Genomic DNA, 21,433 nt, shown 5'->3' on the forward strand with positions numbered 1-21,433 from the left:
CCCTTTTTATTCTGAGTGCTACGCTAGTATTTTTGCATCACAACATTGAAATGTAAGGCACCTCCAGTTTTTTAGATAGAATGGATCTTTATATTTGCCATCTGGGTCTTGTGTTAATAATAGTGAAATCAGACCTTCCTGCTGAGTACCTGACAGACCATGTCTATAGGAGTAGTTAAAACAATCTAACAATGGCACTTTTAGCATATCAAAAAAGGCTTGATTAGACCTCTACCGGTATGCAATCAAGCCCTGGAGTTTTTCCAGACTGAAAGGATTCAATAGCCTCAAAGTTGTTCCTCTGTAATTTGGCCTTCACACTGATCTTACTGTACATTTGTTAATTTTTCAATTTTTTGTTTTATTTAGAAATAATTCTTTACTGTAATGTTCATTCAGTGGGAGAGGATGAGACGGAGAAGAGAACATCTGCTTAAAATATTTAGCTTCCTCTTTTAAAATATAATTAGGAGAATCATAGATGACTCCGTCTTCAGTAACGAGTTTCTGCAAATTATTTTTTTAGCGTTCATGTGTTGGAGATTCAGGATGAATTATGTAAATGTTTCTTCATATTCCAGCCATGTTGCATTATTTTTGTAATAGATTTCATTTGATCGTTCTTGAATAAGTTCCTCAAGTTCTTTTTGTTTTTCCTCTAACTTATTTTGTATCTCTGTAGTATTGTTTTTATTGCTATCTACCTGTACTATTAGTTCATGTATTTCCCTTGTTAGTCTTGTTTCTTTAGCCAGAAACTGCTTTTATATTATTGATGATCATTGAATTGAATGACCTCTGAAGGTACATTTTAAAGGTATCCCAAACAATAAGTGGATTTGCTGTTCTTATATTATACTTTAAAAATTCAGTTATAAATTATTTTGTCTTAGTTAAACATAAGTTGTCCTCCAGTAAACTTTGATTAAATTTCCAATATCCCTGTCCACGTGGAAATTCTATAAGGGTTATGTGAAGGCCAATTAGATGATGATCCGATCGCATTCTGTCTCCTATTAAAACTTTTGTCACCTTTGATGCAAGAGAGAAAGAGTCAAGAAAGTAGTCATGACAGCTAGCTTGATTAAGTCTCCTCCATGTATATCTCACTAGGTCTGGGTTTTTTAGTCTACAGATATCCACTATTTCTAATGTGTCATAATTTTTGTGATTTCCTTAATGGCACGGTGAAGATAGTTTGTAGAGTGATTTCATTTACAGTCCATTTGTCACGCCCTGACCGTAGAGATCCTTTTATGTCTCTATTTTGGTTGGTCAGGGCATGAGTTTGGGTGGGCATTCTATGTCTGGTGTTCTATGTTGTCCTTGTTTTGTATTTCTATGTATTTGGCCTGGTATGGTTCTCAATCAGAGGCAGCTGTCTATCGTTGTCTCTGATTGAGAATCATACTTAGGTAGCCTGTTCCCACCTATGTTTGTGGGTGGTTGTTTCCTGTTTAGTGTTTGTTTCACCTTTCAGGACTGTTCGTTTGTCGTGTTTGTTGTTTTGTCTAGTGTTTCATATTTTAATTAAATAGTATGAACACTTACCACGCTGCACCTTGGTCCTCTTCTCCTTCTCCCGACGACGTGCGTTATAGAACCACCCATCAACAACGGCCCAAGCAGCGTGGTAAAAAGGAGGAATGGACATGGGAGGACATTCTGTACGGGAAGAGATCTTACACATGGGAGGAGATTCTGGCTGGAAGGGATCGCCTTCCATGGGAACAGGTGACGGCAGCCAGGAGAGCGGAGGCAGCAGGAGAAAGGAACCGGCGGTATGAGGGAACATGGTTGGCAAGGAAACCCGAGAGGCAGCCCCAGAATTATTTTGGGGGGGCACACGGGGAGATTGGCGGAGTCAGGTAGGAGACCTGAGCTAACTCCCCGCGCTTACCGTGGCGAGCGTCGTACTGGTCAGGCACCGTGCTATGCGGTGGAGCGCACGGTGTCTCCAGTACGTGCTCATAGCCCGGTACGTTACATCGCAGCTCCTCGCATCTGCCGGGCGAGAGTGGGCATCGAGCCAGGAAGGAGTGTGCCAGCCCTGCTCTCCAGGTCTCTAGTGCGTCTCTTCGGCCCGGGTTATCCTGCGCCAGCTCTGCACACTGTGTCTCCAGTACGTCTGCACAGCCCAGTGCGTCCTGTGCCTGCGCCCCGCACGTGCAGGGCCAAAGTCACCATACAGCCAGGACGGGTTGTGCAGGCTCTTTGCTCGAGACCTCCAGTGTGCCTCCACGGCCCAGTGTACGGCCCAGTGGCAAGAAGCCTCCAGTGATGATCCATGGCACGAAGCCTCCAGTAATAATCCATGGCACGAAGCCTCCAGTGATGATCCATGGCATGAAGCCTCCAGTGATAATCCATGGCACGAAGCCTCCAGGGATGATACATGGCACGAAGCCTCCAGTGATAATCCATGGCAAGAAGCCTCCAGTGATGATCCATGGCAAGAAGCCTCCAGTGATGATCCATGGCACGAAGCCTCCAGTGATGATCCATGGCACGAAGCCTCCAGTGATAATCCATGGCACGAAGCCTCCAGTGATGATCCATGGCACGAAGCCTCCAGTGATAATCCATGGCACGAAGTCTCCAGTGAGGATCCATGGCAAGAAGTTTCCAGTGATGATCCATGGCACGAAGCCTCCAGTGATGATCCATGGCAAGAAGCCTCCAGTGATGATCCATGGCACGAAGCCTCCTGTGATGATCCATGGCACGAAGCCTCCAGTGATGATCCATGGCACGAAGCCTCCTGTGATGATCCATGGCACGAAGCCTCCAGTGATGATCCATGGCCAGAAGCCTCCAGTGATGATCCATGGCAAGAAGCCTCCAGTGATGATCCATGGCATGAAGCCTCCAGTGAGGATCCATGGCTCGAAGCCTCTAGTGAGGATCCATGGCACGAAACCTCCAGTGAGGAGTTATGGCACGAGGCCTCCAACGAAGGACTCTAGTCCGGAGCCTCCAGCGACGCCCTCTAGTCCGGAGCCTCCAGCGACGCCCTCTAGTCCGGAGCCTCCAGCGTCACCCTCTAGTCCGGAGCCTCCAGCGTCGCCCTCTAGTCCAGAGCCTCCAGCGACGCCCTCTAGTCCAGAGCCTCCAGCGACGCCCTCTAGTCCGGAGCCTCCAGCGATGCCCTCTAGTACGGAGCCTCCAGCAACGCCCGCTAGTCCGGAGCCTCCAGCGACGGGCCTCAGTCCGGAGCAGCCAGAGTCCCCCTCCTGTCCGGAGCAGCAAGAGTCCCCCTCCTGTCCGGAGCAGCCAGAGTCCCCCTCCTGTCCGGAGCAGCCAGAGTCCCCCTCCTGTCCGGAGCAGCCAGAGTCCCCCTCCTGTCCGGGGCCCGCTGCGAGGGTCCCTGGTCCGGGGTCGGCGGTAAGGGTCCCTGCTCCAGAGGCACCACTTAAGTGGGCCAAGACTAAGGTCTTGGCCCACCCCGCACCAGAGCCGCCACCTCCCCTATAGGTTCAGGTCTCCTTCTCCCGACGACGTGCGTTACACCATTGAGGTATTTAACACTGTGTTATAGTCTCCTACCAGAATGATTTGATCATTTGTTGGCTGTAAGTTCAATAAATAGGTATAAATATTTTCAAACAAGTATGGATCATCCTGATTTGGACTAATGAGCCAAATGTCTTTTTCGTCCACTTTCATATTCATAAAGATCCACCTTCCTTGCATATTATTCCTAACTAGTTGCACATTCAGATCGACATTTTTGTAAATTAATATCATCACACCTTTTGAGTTACTGTGTCCATGAAAGAAAATTATTTCAACACCCCATTCCTTTTTTCCACGCAACTTCATCTAAGGATGTAGAGTGAGTTTCCTGTAAACAGTATATGTTATATTCCTTTTCTTTTAGCCACATAAAGACTGATCTTTTTTTTAATTATCTGCTAAACCGTTAGAATTATAACTGGCTATACTTATTTCACCCCTTACCATAACTAGATACTATTCTCAGTCTAAATTGACCATAATTAGTGCTTGTAAAGTTACTGCTATCAGAGGTATTATGACGGTCAAAACTAGAGCTTTCAAATGTCTGATATTTAGACCAGAGAATCTTGTTTCTCATGGTCTTAGAGTCTTTAGGTGCCTTTAGGTGCCTTTTGGCAAATTCCACCTGGGCTGTCTCATGCATTTTACTGAGGAGTGGCTTCCGTCTGGCCACTCTACCATAAAGGCCTTTTTGGTGGAGTGCTGCAGAGATGGTTGTCCTTCTGGAAGGTTCTATCATCTCCACAGAGGAATTCTGGAGCTCTGTCAGAGTGACCATTTGGTTCTGAGTCACCTCCCTGACCAAGGCCACTCTCCCCCGATTTCTCAGTTTGGCCGGCGGCCAGCTCTAGGAAGAGTCTTGGTGGTTCCAAACTTATTCCATTTAAGAATGATGGAGTCTACTGTGTTCTTGGGGACCTTCAATGCTGTAGATTTTTTTTGGTACCCTTTCCAGATCTGTGCCTTGACACAATCATGTCTCAGAGTTCTACGGACAATTCCTTCGACCTCATGGCTTGGTTTTTGCTCTGACACTGTCAACTAGGGGACCTTATTTAGACAGGTGTGCCTTTTCATATCATGTTCAATCAATTGAAATTACCACAGGTAGACTCCAATCAAGTTGTAGAAACATCTAAAGGATGATTAGTGGAAACAGGATGCACCTGAGCTAAATTTTGAGTATCATTGCAAGGGCTCTGAATACTTACCGTTGAAGTCGGAAGTTTACGTACACTTACGTTGGAGTCATTAAAACTTGTTTTTCAACCACTCCACAAATTTCTTGTTAACAAACTATAGTTTTGGCAAGTCGGTTAGGACATCAACAAGTACTTTTTCCGACAATTATTTACAGACAGATTATTTCTGTTATAATTCACTGTATCACAATTCCAGTGGGTCAGAAGTTTACATACACTAAATTGACACTAAATTGACTTTAAACAGCTTGGATAATTCCATAAAATAATGTCATAGCTTTAGAAGCTTCTGATAGGCTAATTGACATCATTTGAGTCAATTTGAGGTGTACCTGTGGATGTATTTCAAGTTCTACCTTCAAACTCAGTGCCTCTTTGCTTGACCAAAGGGGAAAGTTAAAAAAAATCAGCCAAGACCTCAGAAAAGAAATGTGGCTCTCCACAAGTCTGGTTCATCCTTGGGAGCAATTTCCAAACACCTGAAGGTACTACATTCATCTGTTCAAACAATAGTATGCAAGTATAAACACCATGGGACCACGCAGCCGTCATACCGCTTAGGAAGGAGACGTGTTCTGTTTCCTGGAGATGAACGTACTTTGGTGCAAAAAGTGCAAATTAATCCCAGAACAAGGACCTTGTGAAGATGCTGGGGGAAACCAGTACAAAAGTATCTATATCCACAGTAAAACAAGTCCTATATCGACATAACCTGAAAGGCCGCTCAGCAAGGAAGAAGCCACTGCTCCAAAACCGCCATAAAAAAGTCAGACTACAGTTTGCAACTGCACATGGGGACAAAGATTATACTTTTTGGAGGAATGTCCTCTGGTTTGATGAAACAAAAATAGAACTGTTTGGCCATTATGACCATCGTTATGTTTGGAGGAAAAAGGGGGAGGCTTGCAAGCCGAAGAACACCGCCCCAACCGTGAAGCACGGGGGTGGCAGCATCATGTTGTGGGGGTGCTTTGCTGCAAGAGGGACTTGTGCACTTCACAAAATTTTATGTTTATATATTGAAGCAACATCTCAAGACATCAGTCAGGAAGTTAAAGCTTGGTTGCAAATGGGTCTTCCAAATGGACAATGACCCCAAGCATACTTCCAAAGTTGTGGAAAAATGGCATAAACAGTCAATGTATTGGAGTGGCCATCACAAAGCCCTGACCATCACAACGCTTGTGGAAGGCTACCTGAAACATTTGACCCAAGTTAAACAATCTAAAAGCAATGCTACCAAATACCAATTGAGTGTATGTAAACTACTGGCCCACGGGGAATGTGATGAAAGAAATAAAAGCTGAAATAAATAATTCTCTCTACTATTATTCTGACATTTCACATTCTTAAAATAAAGTGGTGATCCTAACTGACCTAATACAGGGAATTTTTACTAGAATTAAATGTCAGGAATGTGAACAACGGAGTTTAAATTCATTTAGTTAAGGTGTATGTAAACTTCCGACTTCAACTGAATATATTCTTAATTTCTTAATTTTTACTTTTTGGATTACGTGCGCTTTGTTTTGTTTTCTAGGTATTATTACTGCGCTGTTCGATCTATAAACAGAAATATTACGCTGCACCTGCCGTAACATCTGCAAATCTGTGTACGCGACCAATAAACTTTGATTTGATGTGTGTTGTGTTGTGTGTGTGCGTGTGTGTGTAAGGGCCAGTGGGTAAGTTAGCTCATTGTAATGGTAGTGTGTAATCTATTAGTGTGGTTCCGTCTGTGCCTTTGTGTCTGCAGGGACCCTCACTGATAATGGAGTGTGAAATTAACCTCCAAAGGGATGAAGAGAAAGATGGAAGGCGGAGAGTGAGAGAAGGAGGGAGGAGAGAGAGGAGGGAATGAGATGGAGGGCTGGAGAGAAGAGAGGGAAGGAAAGAAAGATGGAGTAAGAAGACAGAAAGAGGGAGAGAGAAAGATTATAGGATGAAAGAAAGAGAGAGAAGGGAGACGTGTAGAGAGTGGAAGAGAAAATTGTATGTATGTGGGGAACTGAGTAGGGAATTAGGGAACAAGGATAAGGGTTGAGTTAGATGAGTGAAAGATAAGGGTCTAGAGTTCCAACCTTTTTGTGCAGTCAGTGGTTCCAACTTTTCATGTCTCTCCTTCCTTATGGAACTGGGTGTGATGCCATGGACAATGTTTGTTCACATTGCTTACTAAAGTCTCTTATCCAAATAATGTCTTCTCCTTTCATATGGTACATATCGTTATGCCATCTAATAACTGTTACAAACTTCACCTATGTTCTTCTCTTCATACATGGTTGTTTTAATAACCAAATTTACCAGCGGTAACTTAAATCTAACTCAAAGTCCATGTCTTCTTGTCTCTAGGGTACAGGTCGTTATGCCATCTACATAGCTAACTATGCCAGTGGTAACGTGGCTCCCCATGCCCTGATAGAAATGGATGAAGCTGCCAGTGACCTCTCCCGAGGCATCATCGCCCTGTCCAACGTCGCAGAGCAGGCTGGAGTCAACAAGTTCACAGGTAGATCTGTGTGTGTGTGCTTGTGTACTTATGCAGAGTTAGAGAGAGAGTAAAAGTGAGAGTACTAGAATGAGAGCGAGAAAGACAATTTGAGAAACACGGAGGAGTGATAGAGGGAAAGGGAGGAGGAGACCATAATCCATTGCGTGCCTACTTGTCCGGTCTGTTTCTTTTACACCTAAGTAAAATACAGAAGAATGCGCTATCGAGAAAGACAGAGCAGTTGCTTTGCGAGGTCTCTCTACCTGAAAATACATGATCTAAGTGATTGATAGCTGGTATTCAGCAGTCATAAAAACATTTTTTTTAAACATTTTATTTAACCAAAAGTAGGCCTTATTTACTTTGCAGAAATACTAAAATTGTGATTTTGTAAGACAGCATAGGCAGCAGCTCTATAGAGATGAGAATGAAGTAATAAAGTAATCAAATGAAACAAATGTAATGCAACAACTGAAATCAAAGTAAAGTATTGTGATGATTAATAAGGGATACATAGTATTGGGCCGTCACTACCATCAAGGGACATGTATTCATTGTTTTATTCTGTGTTACAGGATTCAACCCACATAATGCATACTGCATTTTCATGTTTCAAAAAATAATCAAACAGTGATTTTTTAAATAATCAAATCGAAACCGAACCGACCTCAAAAATAACTAATTGCTTAACACTAGTTTAGAATAGTTCAAACATTTGCTAATAAAAATGTATGCCTATTCCTGCACACTAAGAGTTATTTGGGAAAGGTGATGGTTTTATGGGGAACCATAGTGAATCGAAGAACCCTTCAGTGGTTCAATCGAATATTTAGGGGCGTGGTTTGCTCACAGCTCTTATTGTGCAACTGTGAGTGAGAGTCATTCCAGTTGATCTAATCTGTTGTGTTATGCCATTTAATAGAGTCACGTATGGTCTTGTGTCAATTGAGAACGGTCGACTAAGTCAGTGGTTAACAATTCTCTCCTCAGGGACCCCCAGCTGTTCCAAAGCTAGCACACCTGATTCAACTTGTCAATTAACACAATAATAACGCCTATGGAATTTTTACAATATAAAATACAGAACCCTGTATTGTTCTTCAAAAGGATCTACAAACAACCTTTGAGATTGAGAAAGTTTCTATATAGCCCCCAAAAGGGTTGTAACCATAGCGGAACCCTTTTCTGGTGCTATTATAGAACCTTTTTTTAAATGATCCTTAAGTTACCTTAGGAAAGGGTTATTTATAGCACCATACAGGTTCCATTTAGAACCTTATTAGCATGGTTCTTTATAAAACCTTTAAAAAAGGTTATATGTAGCACCAACAAGGGATCCGCTATGGTTGCAACCCAGCCAGATGAGGACTGGCCACCCCTCAGAGCCTGGTTCCTCTCTAGGTTTCTTCCTTGGTTCTTGCCTTTCTGAGTTTTTCCTAGCCACCGTGCTTCTACATCTGCATTGCTTGCTGTTTGGGGTTTTAGGCTGAGTTTCTGTATAGCGCTTTGTGACATCGGCTGACACTTGCTAGCCGCGAGCCTAATAGATTTAATAGGCGCTCACGTTGCCCCTAGTGGACGGTATTGAAGCATCCCCCGACATCCTGCAGTGGATCTGGTGTGACCTGGCTGGTGTGTGTGTGTGTGTGTGTGTGTGTGTGTGTGTGTGTGTGTGTGTGTGTGTGTGTGTGTGTGTGTGTGTGTGTGTGTGTGTGTGTGTGTGTGTGTGTGTGTGTGTGTGACTAGCCATGTTCTTTGTCCCGAGCCTGATTTACAGAGCGACCAAGTCCCACTGAAATATAGACATTTTTACTACAGACACACCTCTAATAGAGAGAGGAAGAAAGAGAGAGAGAGCGAGAGAGAGCGAGAGAGAGCGAGAGAGAGCGAGAGAGAGAGAGCGAGAGAGCGAGAGAGAGAGAGAGAGAGAGAGAGAGAGAGAGAGAGAGGAGAGAGAGAGAGAGAGAGAGAGAGAGAGAGAGAGAGGAGAGAGAGGAGGAGAGAGAGAGAGGAGAGAGAGAGAGAGAGAGAGAGAGAGAGAGAGAGAGAGAGAGAGAGAGAGAGAGAGAGAGAGAGAGAGAGAGAGAGAGAGAGAGAGAGAGAGAGAGAGAGAGAGAGAGAGAAAGATACAGGGGGACGGAGAGAGAGAGAGAGAGAGAGAGAGAGAGAGAGAGAGAGAGAGAGAGATACGGGGGACGGAGAGAGAGAGAGAGAGAGAGAGAGAGAGAGAGAGAGAGAGAGAGAGAGAGAGAGAGAGAGAGAGAGAGAGAGAGAGAGAGAGAGAGAGAGGAGAGAGAGAGAGAGAGAGAGAGAGAGAGAGAGAGGAGAGAGAGAGAGAGAGGAGAGGAGAGAGAGAGAGAGAGAGAGAGAGGGGAGAAATACAGGGGGACGGGGAGAGAGAGAGAGAGAGAGAGAGAGAGATAGGGGAGAAATACAGGGGGACGGGGAGAGAGAGAGAGAGAGAGAGAGAGATAGGGGAGAAATACAGGGGGACGGGGAGAGAGAGAGAGAGATGGTGGGGAGAGGAAAGAGACAGGAAGAGAAAGGCGAGAGAGAGAGAGAAAAGGGGTGGACAAATTAAGAGAAGAGAGACAGAAAAAGACAGCTCTATACACACTGGTCCGGTAAGCAGTTTTCTAAATGATTTCATGAGAGCAGTAGAATGAAAGACAATTTGAGAAAAACAGAGGAGTGATAGAGGGATAGGAAGAGAAAGAAACGAGACATAAATGTGATATAAGAGAGGAGAGATAGAGAGAGACAGAGACTGCCTTGTCAGCTGTTTACTCCAGTCAAAGTCATGAAGTGAGGGAGTGTACAGTAGGAGAGGAGAAGAGAAGGGCGACACGCACATACATCACCCGGGACTGGCTCAATGACATTACTCACTGCTTAGTAGAGCTGTGTTCGTGCGTTTGTGTGACAGGGAGTAGAACGGACAAACCCTGAATCCCAAATGTACTCATTGTCCCCCTTAGGTCTAGATCTAAGAAGATTGGATAAGTGTAAGCAATATCATTGGTAGCTCCATATATTCCTCTGATAGGCAAGATATACCTATCCAATCCTCTTAGATCTACACAATTGGGGCTAGGGGTTGATTTGGTCTAGGTAAGCAGCTAAATTGCTAAACCAGGTTTTGTGGTCCTGGGATTGCACACAGGTATGGTGACCACTGCTGTAGGAAGGCATCCAAACCACTAGGGGGCAGAGTGTTCAGAGTGGGTAGATTAACAGTCTACCATCACGGTTTCATAGTGATCTAGATGCCTTCATTCTACGCTCATCAATCACACTGGAGGAGGGACAGACAGTGAGGTTGTATTTTTTATCGTAACATCGTCCTGGGGGGGGGGGGGGTAGTTCATATTTTATGACCTAAAGGAGACAGTTGTGTTGTCAGAACTGATAGAGAGAGATAGTCGATCAACAGATAAAAATCTGATACCAGGGTGACTCTGCAGATTGTAAGACTGAGTCCCGACTCGCCCACTCCCCCTGGCCCCTCGCTCTTCTTCCTTCAATCTGTGTTGTCCTGATATAGGGGGGACAGATATTATACAGGGAGTATTTTGGATGTGCAAGATTAAAAGCAAAGTGATTTGAGCAATTAATACAAAAGGGCTTTTGGCTTCAATAAATGAATTGTATGGTACAGGGTGTGCACGTGTTTGTATCTGTGTTAACAAGATCTCACGGTTTTATCAATTTGACTTCAGATTCTAACGTTTATCCACGTTTTTACTAACGTCAAATTTAGAAGTATCTCCAAATGTCAAATTCGACCCATTTCAGGAAATTAGGCTTATGTCGCGGGTCTCTACTTTACAGCAGAGCCGTTTGAATGTAATTTTATTTTAAATCGAAATGCGTTTTTTTGGCAGAAATGCCTTCTCGAACATATACACTTTTATGTGCCTTAATAACACACTTGTATTCCATCTGTAAATACAATTGTTAAATAACGAGCCTAGTTGGTTTAGCCACAAAGTCAGAAACCTTCCCGTTATTTATGATTGACTGAGATAATGAGTGGGCTGGACAGGCCGAGAGATGAGTTTGGATTGGTCTGCCATATAGCACGCTTCTGTATATTTGAGCTGGTCAGTATAGCTAAGTAATCCTGTCTAAGGCGGCTTTACATTTTTTTTTATTGCGTCGTAAAACTGCATAACTTTTGGTCTCCACCTTCTTGTGGACCGAGTTTTGAAATCAGTGGAATTAGAGTATGATAGCTAAGGAGATGGAGAAAACACCTGTCTCCAGATTACATCTTCAAACTAAGGGCAGCCATAGCATCCGACAGGAGACGCGTCCATCCATGATGTATACGGGTAGATAGTCTAGCTAGCTACATTTTCAGATATTACACGTTTCTAATTTTGACAGAAAGTGGTTTCATTTCAAGTTAAAGTGTACTGTTAGCTAGCTAGCTAATGTTAGCTGGCTGGCTCGCTAGCTAATGTTACGTGTATTCTTGGCTAGTTATAGCCTAATGTTAGCTAGCTAACATTGAACCTGGTTGCAGATTCATGCAGGGTAGTAACGTCATGAGTTGGGATTATGGTTCATTGTTTAGCTAGCTAGCTACATGTTTTAACAAAAGACTCCACTATGCAAGTAACCATTTCGGGTGTGTTCGTAAATTCAATATGGCCATCTACTCCGATTTCAGGGCACTCTCGTCTGAGTGTGCCAGAGTGCAGAATATCTGATGAATTTATGAATGCTCAACACCCGTTGAATATGGCCAGTGTCAGTAAACATCGACAAAAAAGCGTAATTCAATTGTTGCCAGCAGGACAGTTACAGTCACCAACGCTCTGGATAATATGAAAACACCCTAACCAGCTCTGCTAGGGCGAGTAAAATGGGTGGGGGCTAAAACTTAAGAGGGTGTAAACGATGCTGAATGGGTGTGGACAAAAAGAGCTCTTCAGTACGTACCAAAACATTCAAAGGCCTCTCCAGTAGGTTCCAAAACATTGCCCATTGTTCCTCAAATGCAGTGTATGATATACCATTTTGTAGCTCTGTGTCTCTGCTTTTATCCATTGTAAATAAAAATGTACTTGTTTTTTACACCATGGGTTGCTCCTCCTACTCCGCATCATTCTGTTTCTCCAAACGCTACATTTCAAATTTAAGGATTAAGGTTTTGAAAAGGGTTAAAACATTAAGTTTAGGAATTCATTCTGAATGGATAAGGGTTACGTTTTGAGATAAGGTTAAAAAAACTACAAAAAATGAGTGTCTACCATTGGGATTGAATTTACTACTTTCGGATCAAGAGATTACGCCTATCTGCCACCGCTGTCCACAACACCTTAGCAAAACCCAAGCCTACTTGATGTTAATAGTGCTCACTGTTGCCCCTAGTGGCCGGTTTTGTGAAGTCATTTCCGAATGTCCTCTGGACATGGACAGGCGTTACATTTCTAAGTCAATCTTGAGTGATCTGGCTGATCTGTGGGTACTGTATGTGTGAGCGTGCGTTTTTGCATGCATGTATCTTTGTGTGTGTGTGTGCGTGTGCGTGCATGTTCATGTGGTCATGCTCCCTGTGATGTGTTGGCAGTTGGTGTGCTTTCTCTCTGTGAGGTCTGTGTCAGCAGAATGCCCTATGCCCCGTTCAGGGGAAATGGCCTGGAAAGACTGTAATGATCTCTCTGATCGCTTTTCTGATGGAGCCTGCTCTCGCCTTCTTTCCTCTCTCACTCACTCTCACTCTCTAGCTCCATCTCTCTCACTGTCTCTCCTTTCTGTTCTCTTTTGATGTCTCCCTGTCCCGCGCTATCCCCCAGGGGTTGTAACCAAAATTTGTGCCTTCAGAAAGTTTTCACACCCCTTGACTTTTTCCACATTTAGTTGTGTCACAAAGTTGGATTAACATTTATTTAATTGTCATTTTTTGTCAACGATCTGCACAAAATATTCTAATGTCAAAGTGGAAGAAAAATTCTAACATTTAAAAAAAATATATGACAATTAAACACTTGATATTGAACCATCTGAGTCAATACATCTTAGAATCACAGTTGGCAGCGATTACAGCTGTGAATTGTTATGGGTAAATCTCTAAGAGGTTTCCACACCTGGATTGTACAACATTTGCCCATTATTCTATTCAAAATTCTTCGAGCGCTGTCAAATTTGTTGTTGATCATTGCTGGACAACCATTTTCAGGTCTTGCCATAGATTTTCAAGCAGATTTAAGTCAAGAACAGGAACATTCACTGTCTTCTTGGTAAGCAGCTCCAGTGTTTGGCCTTGTGTTTTAGGTTATTGTCCTGCTGAAAGGTGAATTAATTTCCCAGTGTCTGCTGGAAGTAAGACTGAACCACATTTTCCTCTAGGATTTTGCCTGTGCTTAGCTCCATTGCATTCATTTTTTATCTTGAAACACTCTCCAGTCCTTACCGATTACAAGCATACCCATAACATGATGTAGCCACCACTATGCTTGAAAATATGGAGAATGTTACTCAGTAATGTGTTGTATTGGATTTGCCCCAAACATAACACTTTGTATTCAGGATTAAAAGTGAATTGCTTAGCCATATTTTTTGCACTATTACTTTAGTCAAAACATTTTTACGTTAAATGACTCCACCAATCAGTGCAGCTAGAGCAGCTTGCTATGGAGCGAGTAAGCGCTTTAATCTGTATAGTAAAGTTGTTAAGAGCAAATTGTATTTTGCTGTAATGCACTGTTAAAAAGGGTTTTGTAACACTTAAACTAGTGGCAACTGAGCTGCCACCATTGTTAGGGAGACAAAACCTTAACTTTGCTGGAGTTTACACCAATCAGGCCCCTGAGGACTTTAATTGCCCAGGCCTGGTATATGGGGTTATGAGACAGATTTAAGGTGTACTGAAACCAGTGGCAATTTTAGTATGTAAATCTTGGTTGGGAAAACTTAATTTTTTTAGGCGGGGGATTACATGCCAGCAAAGCCACAACACTAAACAATACATGAATTGCACTATAACGGTGACAAACGGTGCCCGCAAACTGTTAGGGTCTACATAAAGCTGTCCCAACAGCAGAGCTGTCTTTTCAGCACCATTGAGTGAATCCTTACCACCACTACACCTGGCTATCAGTGGAGCCTTGTCTGGCAGCGACACAGTTAATTCAGCCTCATTCACTACCGTTTTTAAAAACATATCTGATATGGCTGACTCACTTAAACAAATGTGGTTTTTACTGACAATTGAGATGTACAAAATATGGCATAAGGGAACGATGAGCGGATAAGATGTAATCCATCATTTTGATTAAGACATTAATGAGCGAGCTAAGACGAACGTAGTCAATAAGACGGATGTAGTCAAAACTATTTGTTCAGCACTTCTAAAATGTACAACGACAGAATTCAGAACATGGGCCATTTTTACAGTAATCTCCCAGTACACCAAGTCAGAGCCGTCGGATAAATAAAGGGGGAATATTAGCAGACAATGAAAGCTCTTATTGCTCTTACAATATTCGATGATAACATTTCTCTAAAACAGGTTATAGGCTACATGTGCACCACCAAGTCAGAACAGTAGGCTACGTTATGAGGGCTAAAGGGACCAAGTTATTAGGATGTGGCACATGGGCTACTAACAGCTTACTACACAGCATACATTTAGTATTACTTTCTAAGCTACAGTATACATATCTCCATGGCATTTTACATAATTTATTCAGCAGCATACAAGACATTTTTGTAGTCACCATTGTGCTGTGCTCACTTGAACAGGAAGGTGGCGCACGGTCCTTCTTGTGGGCAAAATTTGTCATGAAACTTTGTCATCAAAGTCTTGTCATTCTCTGGATTTATGGTGCTTTCAAGACAACTGGGAACTCTGAAAAAAAACAAGGTTGAATCATGACGTCAGTGACCTTCAGGTCGGAGCTCGGAGCTCTTCCTCAGTCGTTCCTCAGAGTTCCCAGTTGTCTTGAACTCACTGAAGTCTGAGATTTTCCAGTTCCTAGGAATGACAACATGGCCAATTTATGCAACTTTTTCTGGCCCATGGTGTTGCGTGTGAATTTTTATCCTTTTAAGCTTGGAAAAGAGACCCTTAAAACCAGACTTGGACCACACACCCTCCCCACTGAATAGCAGGGTAAGCAAAACAGTGATTCCTTTGCAACACTTGCAGTTAGCCACTGATTCATTTCAAAATAGTAATTGTTGAATTTGCGATTTCCAACTTGTTGTGTAATGTTTATGGCAAATGGCCGATGAGCACCGATACGTTTTAGCTATAATTTCTCTTCATATGACAAGGATTGAAAAGGATTTGCAAGTAGATTGTCCGCTTGTCTAGCTTGCTAACTAAGATTTTGAAAGTATGATGTTGAAATGATCAGTCCAATCAAAGCTACGGTAGATATAACAGAATTTAACATACAGTTGAAGTTTACATACACTTAGGTTGGAGTCATTAAAACTTGTTTTTCAACCACTCCACAAATTTCTTGTTAACAAACTATAGTTTTGGCAAGTCTGTTTGGACATCTACTTTGTGCATGACATAAGTCATTTTTTCAACAATTGTTTACAGAAAGATTATTTCACTTATAATTCACTGTATCAGTGCCTCTTTGCTTGACATCCTGGGAAAATCAAAAGAAATCAGCCAAGACATCCACAAGTCTGGTTCATCCTTGGGAGCAATTTCCAAACGCCTGAAGGTACCACATTTACAAACAATTGTACACAAGTATAAACACCATGGGACCACGCAGCTATCATACCGCTCAGGAAGGAGACGCGTTCTGTATCCTAGAGATGAACGTACTTTGGTGCAAAAGTGAAAATCAATCCCAGAACAACAGCAAAGGACCTTGTGAAGATGCTGGAGGAAACAGGTACAACAGTATCTATATCCACAGTAAAACAAGTCCCATATTGACATAACCTGAAAGGCCGCTCAGCAAGGAAGAAGCCACTGCTCCAAAACCGCCATAAAAAAGCCAGACTACGGTTTCCACATGGGGACAAAGAGCGTACTTTTTGGAGAAATGTCCTCTGGTTTGATGAAACAAAAATAGAACTGTTTGGCCATAATGACCATCGTTATGTTTGGAGTAAAATGGGGGAGGCTTGCAAGCCGAAGAACACCATCCCAACCGTGAAGCACGGGGGTGGCAGCATCATGTTGTGGGGGTGCTTTGCTGCAGGAGATGGCCTCATGAGAAAGGAAAATTATGTGGATATATTGAAGCAACATCTCACGACAACAGTCAGGAAGTTAAAGCTTGGTCACAAATGGGTCTTCCAAATGTACAATGACCCCAAGCTTGCTTCCAAAGTTGTGGCAAAATGGCTTAAGGACAACAAAATCAAGGTATTGGAGTGGCCATCACAAAGCCCTGACATCAATCCTATAAAAAATGTGTGGTCAGAACTGAAAAAGCGTGTGAGAGCAAGGAGGCCTACAAATCTGACTCAGTTACACCAGCTCTGTCAGGAGGAATGGGCCAAAAGTCACCCAACCTATTGTGGGAAGCTTGTGGAAGGCTCCCGAAACGTTTGACCCAAGTAAACATTTGAAAGGCAATGCACCAAATACTTGTAACGCTCGTCGGAAGGATGAGACCCAGGTGCAGCGTGGTACGTGTTCATGCCTCTTTATTAAATCCGAACACCAAACAAATCAACAAAAGAACAACGAACGTCACGTTTCGTAGGCTACGTAGAGCTAACAAAAAACAACATCCCACAACCTAAGGTGGCAAAACAGGCTGCCTAAAGTATGATCCCCAATCAGAGACAACAATAGACAGCTGTCCCTGATTGAGAACCATACCCAGCCAAAACATAGAAACACAAAACCTAGAAATAAAGAACATAGAATGCCAACCCAAATCACACCTTGACCAAACCAAATAGAGACATAAAAAGGCTCTCTAAGGTCAGGGCGTGACAATACTAATTGAGTGTATGTAAACTTCTGACCCACTGGGAATGTGATGAAAGAAATAAAAGCTCAAATAAATAATTCTCTCTACTATTATTCTGACATTTCACATTCCTAAAATAAAGTGGTGATCCTAACTGACCTAAGACAGGGGATTTTTACTATTATTAAATGTCAGGAATTGTGAAAAACTGAGTTTAAATGTATTTGGCTAAGGTGTACGTGAACTTACGACTTCAACTGGAATTGTATTTGTGGCCAATGACCTTGAGCCTTCTTGGATGGACACTTCTAATATACATTTATGGCAGCACCTAAGGGGGCTTGAACTTTCTTATTTATTTTTTACTTTTATCCCCTTTCATCCCCAATTTCATGGTATCCAATTGGTAGTTACAGTCTTGTTTCATCGCTGCAACTCCCATACAGACTCAGGAGAGGCGAAGGTCGAGAGCCGTGCGTCCTCCGAAACACAACCCAGGCAAGCGCACTGCTTCTTGACACAATGCCTGCTTAACCCAGAAGCACCAATGTGTCAGAGGAAACATCGTACACCTGGCGACCGTGTCAGAGTGCAATGTGCGTAACCAGTCACAGGAGTTGCTAGAGTGCGATGGAACAAGAACCTTCCTGCCGACCAAACCTTCCCTTAACCTGGACGATGCTAGTCCAATTGTACACCGCCCCATGGGTTTCCCGGTCGCAGCCGGCTGCAACAGAGCCTGGACTCGAACCAGGATCTCTAGTGGCACAGCACCACTGCACTTCTCGGGAGGCCAGGGCTTGAACTTTCTAGCTCTCCCTGTAGATGTTGCTGTGATGTAGTGTCCCTATGAGTGGCAGAACATTGAGCCAATCACAGCGCAACTAGATAAGATTACCAACCCCTACGCTCTGTATTTTCCGCTGGCTGCCCCTCTATCACAGAAAGCACTGAGCTTGGCGGAAACACCTGCATTTTGGAGCTGCCTTCCTCAAGAAAGCAATAAAAGAGACCATGATTGTATTAACAAAATATATATTTACATTGTTTGCCAAAATAACATGCAAAACAGGCAACAACATTTATTTTTGGTTTTATACATTTTTTTGCTAAACAGGTGGGGCTATAAACCCCTGCCCTGAATGAGGGGTCGCCACTGACAGAAACATTCATCCTAAGGTGTTCTGAAACAGGACATGGTGTGTCGTAACACCACATAGCCAAAAGTTGTGAAACACCTTGCCAGAGACTGGGAGAAGTAACCCGGAAAAGGTTAAAAACACTATTATGGTGTTTCGAGTCCTGTTTCATGCATAATTAGATCCCTTGTCTTTTGGTTTTGTTTCTCTCTAAAGCTCTCTCTAAAGCTCCTAAACAATATTATGATGTTTCGAATCCTGTCTAGTGCAGAATTAGATCCTATCTTCTGGAGTTTCCAAATACTGTATATGGGTGTCCCACCTCTTTTTGTATTTTCCCTGCTCCTATATGGTGTGCTGATAAACTCCTCATAGATAATTCCAAAAGGTAAAATGTACTGTATTATGCTCAAACAAAGGATATGAGAAAATATTGTTTTGTGAAAATACGTTTGTCAAGACATGATTTTGAAGCTTCAAATGCTTTATCTTTTTTCTTTGCAAATTATCAAATGACAAAACATGAACAGGTCTTTAACATTTTTTATATTGATAAAGTAAGACAGTTCAAAGATCTGTAAGTTATTTATCATATTCATATTCTTCAAAATCAAGGGAAATATGGTATTATACAGTATTTGACATGAATAGAAATAAAATACTGTCAATGACTGCTAGAAGTTAGAAGTAGCACTAATACAAAACTTGTACAAAACTTCAGCTCAGGGCTCAATGCGATCCACCAGTCATCCATTATGCTAATGTCTCTGAACTGAGTCTTTATATTCAGATGATGGTACATGGAAGGTTGTTCAGATGGCTTGAGTCACAGTACAATTACGTTAGATGATATGATTGGCAGTTGACAGGTCAGTTGGCATTAGTCTGTGATCCTTGTCTATATTGGCTTTGGTTAGGATTGGCCAGCCTGTGGTAAATGTAGTATGTATGTTTTTCTGCATGGAAACTGAGAAATAGCAAATAATAACAAGCAATAATGATAGTACATGAATGCGTATTTCAGTTATTAACTGCTTTAATATTTCTTAAATTGCAACATGAATATACAATTATTAAACATCAATAGCAATATGCAAAATGCATATATACCTGAATGAAGCTATGCAAATATAGAAACAAGATAACAATATGAATGTCAAAAGTTGGATGCAATAACATGCTTTCTCCGGTGAGATACATTCAGGCTCTTGCGAATTGAAGGAAAATTATGAAACACGGAGACGAAAGACAAATCATTTTTTCTTTTTTCTTGGTAAATTTTTTGGTTGAAGGCTGGCTTCCCTTGGCATCTGTGAGTACATGCCACTAATAATTACTGCCATTGTCTAACATAGAAAAAGTGTTAACTTCCCAGTGTATTCTTTAAAATGTTGATTAAAATATTGTCTGAAAATGATCAATCAATATTTACACTATAAACCATTGACATTTCAAAACCATTTGATTGAATGAAAGACACACTCTGTCAAAACATTATTTTTTGTGTTTGGATGCAGCCTTTTTCATGGACTGAAACACCAACAATGGGTTTCACGAGGTGCTCTTAAAAACACCAATATTCAGATTGAAGAACCACTTTAGGTGTTTCAGAGTACTTCCATTCTGTTTTTAGTACCCGCAAAACATCAGTCTCAACATCAACAGTGAAGAGGCAACTCCGGGATGCTGGCCTTCTAGGCAGAAATTCAAAGAAAAAGCCATATCTCAGACTGACCAATAAAAATAAAAGATTAAGATGGGCAAAAGAACACAGACACTGGACAGAGGAACTCTGCCTAGAAGGCCAGCATCCCGGAGTCGCCTCTTCACTGTTGACGTTGAGACTGGTGTTCTGCAGGTACTATTTAATGATGCTGCCAGTTGAGGACTTGTGAGGCCTCTGTTTCTCAAACTAGACACTAATGTACTTGTCCTCTTGCTCAGTTGTACACCAGGGCCTCCCACATCTTCTAAGCTGACCCCCTTATTATGCAACTTTTATACTGAGGCACGCATGCAGGGGTCTCTACATTTTTAGAGGAGGAAGGACCGGTGTGGTCCCTAATGGAAAAGCACTCGTTTCAAACATCATCCCCAGTCTCCTTAGTCTGTGCACCCCTACCATTGAGCATTCAATACCACTCAAACAACCCTACTGTGAAAAGTTCCCTCAGGATATGGTCTCAGTTTAGGATCCACTTTGGACATAGACAAGCTATCTCATCCATGCCTTTTATTTCCAACCCACTCTTCACACCTTCATAGCTATGGTTTCAGAAAGGATGGAAGAGTGTAAAATACCTTTTCCATGAGCGTATATTTACCTCCTTTGAACATCTAGTTAGAGAGCACAGTATACCTCAGACACACTTCTTCAGGTACCTGCAGATTCGTAACTTTACAAGAAAGATTTCCCCCTCATTCCCATCTCTCTCACCCACCAGCTGGCTCAATGAATGTCTGAACCTGGATCCCTATGTAAAGGGAAACATTTCGAAGTGTCACGTGTGCTCCCTTTCCGGTCTCTAGGTCACCAGCATGCTCGTTATGGTGCACACATGTCACCATCGTTACGCACACCTGCATCAGACTCGCCTGGACTCCATCACTTCCATGATTACCTTCCCTATACTGTATATGTCATTCCCTTTGGTTCCTTCCCCAGGTGTTATTGTTATTGTTTCTGTTCCTGGGTCATGGCTGTGCGTTGTTTGTGTTACGTGTTTATTCCATTTGTTTATTAAAACACTCACTCCCTGAACTTGCTTCCCAACTCTCAGCGCACATTGCTAAGCTATATGACAATATTCAGAATATTGCATGCCCCACTCTTGACCATGTAAAGCGTTCATGGGAGGAAGAGTTTGATTTCCGATATGGCCTGGCATTCTGCAATTGACAGGATGTACTCATCCTCTATCTGCATTAGACATGGGTTATTACAGTTTCAAGTATTTCATCGTCTACACTTTTGCAGGAGTAGACTTGCCAGATTGTTTCCAGAAATGGACCCAACCTGCTCTAGATGCCATCAGGCACCCGCCACGCTGTATCACACATACTGGTCATGCCCGGCACTAGTTCCATTCTGGTCCTCTATATTTGAGACTTTCTCATATACAGTATATGCAATAAGGAAATTGCCCCAGATCCCTCTGTTGCTATTTTCGGGGTAGC

The 21,433-nt window shown here is 42.6% G+C and overlaps 1 protein-coding gene across 1 annotated transcript in view; it reads left to right on the forward strand.

The window, feature by feature from the left end:
• crtac1b (cartilage acidic protein 1b) overlaps positions 1-21,433 on the forward strand; it is a 61,672-nt gene that overhangs the window by 26,503 nt on the left and 13,736 nt on the right. The window contains exon 5 of the mRNA XM_055929618.1: positions 7,074-7,230. Within this exon, the coding sequence (XP_055785593.1) occupies positions 7,074-7,230 (157 nt within the window). The remainder of the gene's footprint in view (positions 1-7,073; positions 7,231-21,433) is intronic.

This window comes from Salvelinus fontinalis, chromosome 1, assembly GCF_029448725.1.
Source record: "Salvelinus fontinalis isolate EN_2023a chromosome 1, ASM2944872v1, whole genome shotgun sequence".
Lineage (NCBI taxonomy): Eukaryota > Metazoa > Chordata > Actinopteri > Salmoniformes > Salmonidae > Salvelinus > Salvelinus fontinalis.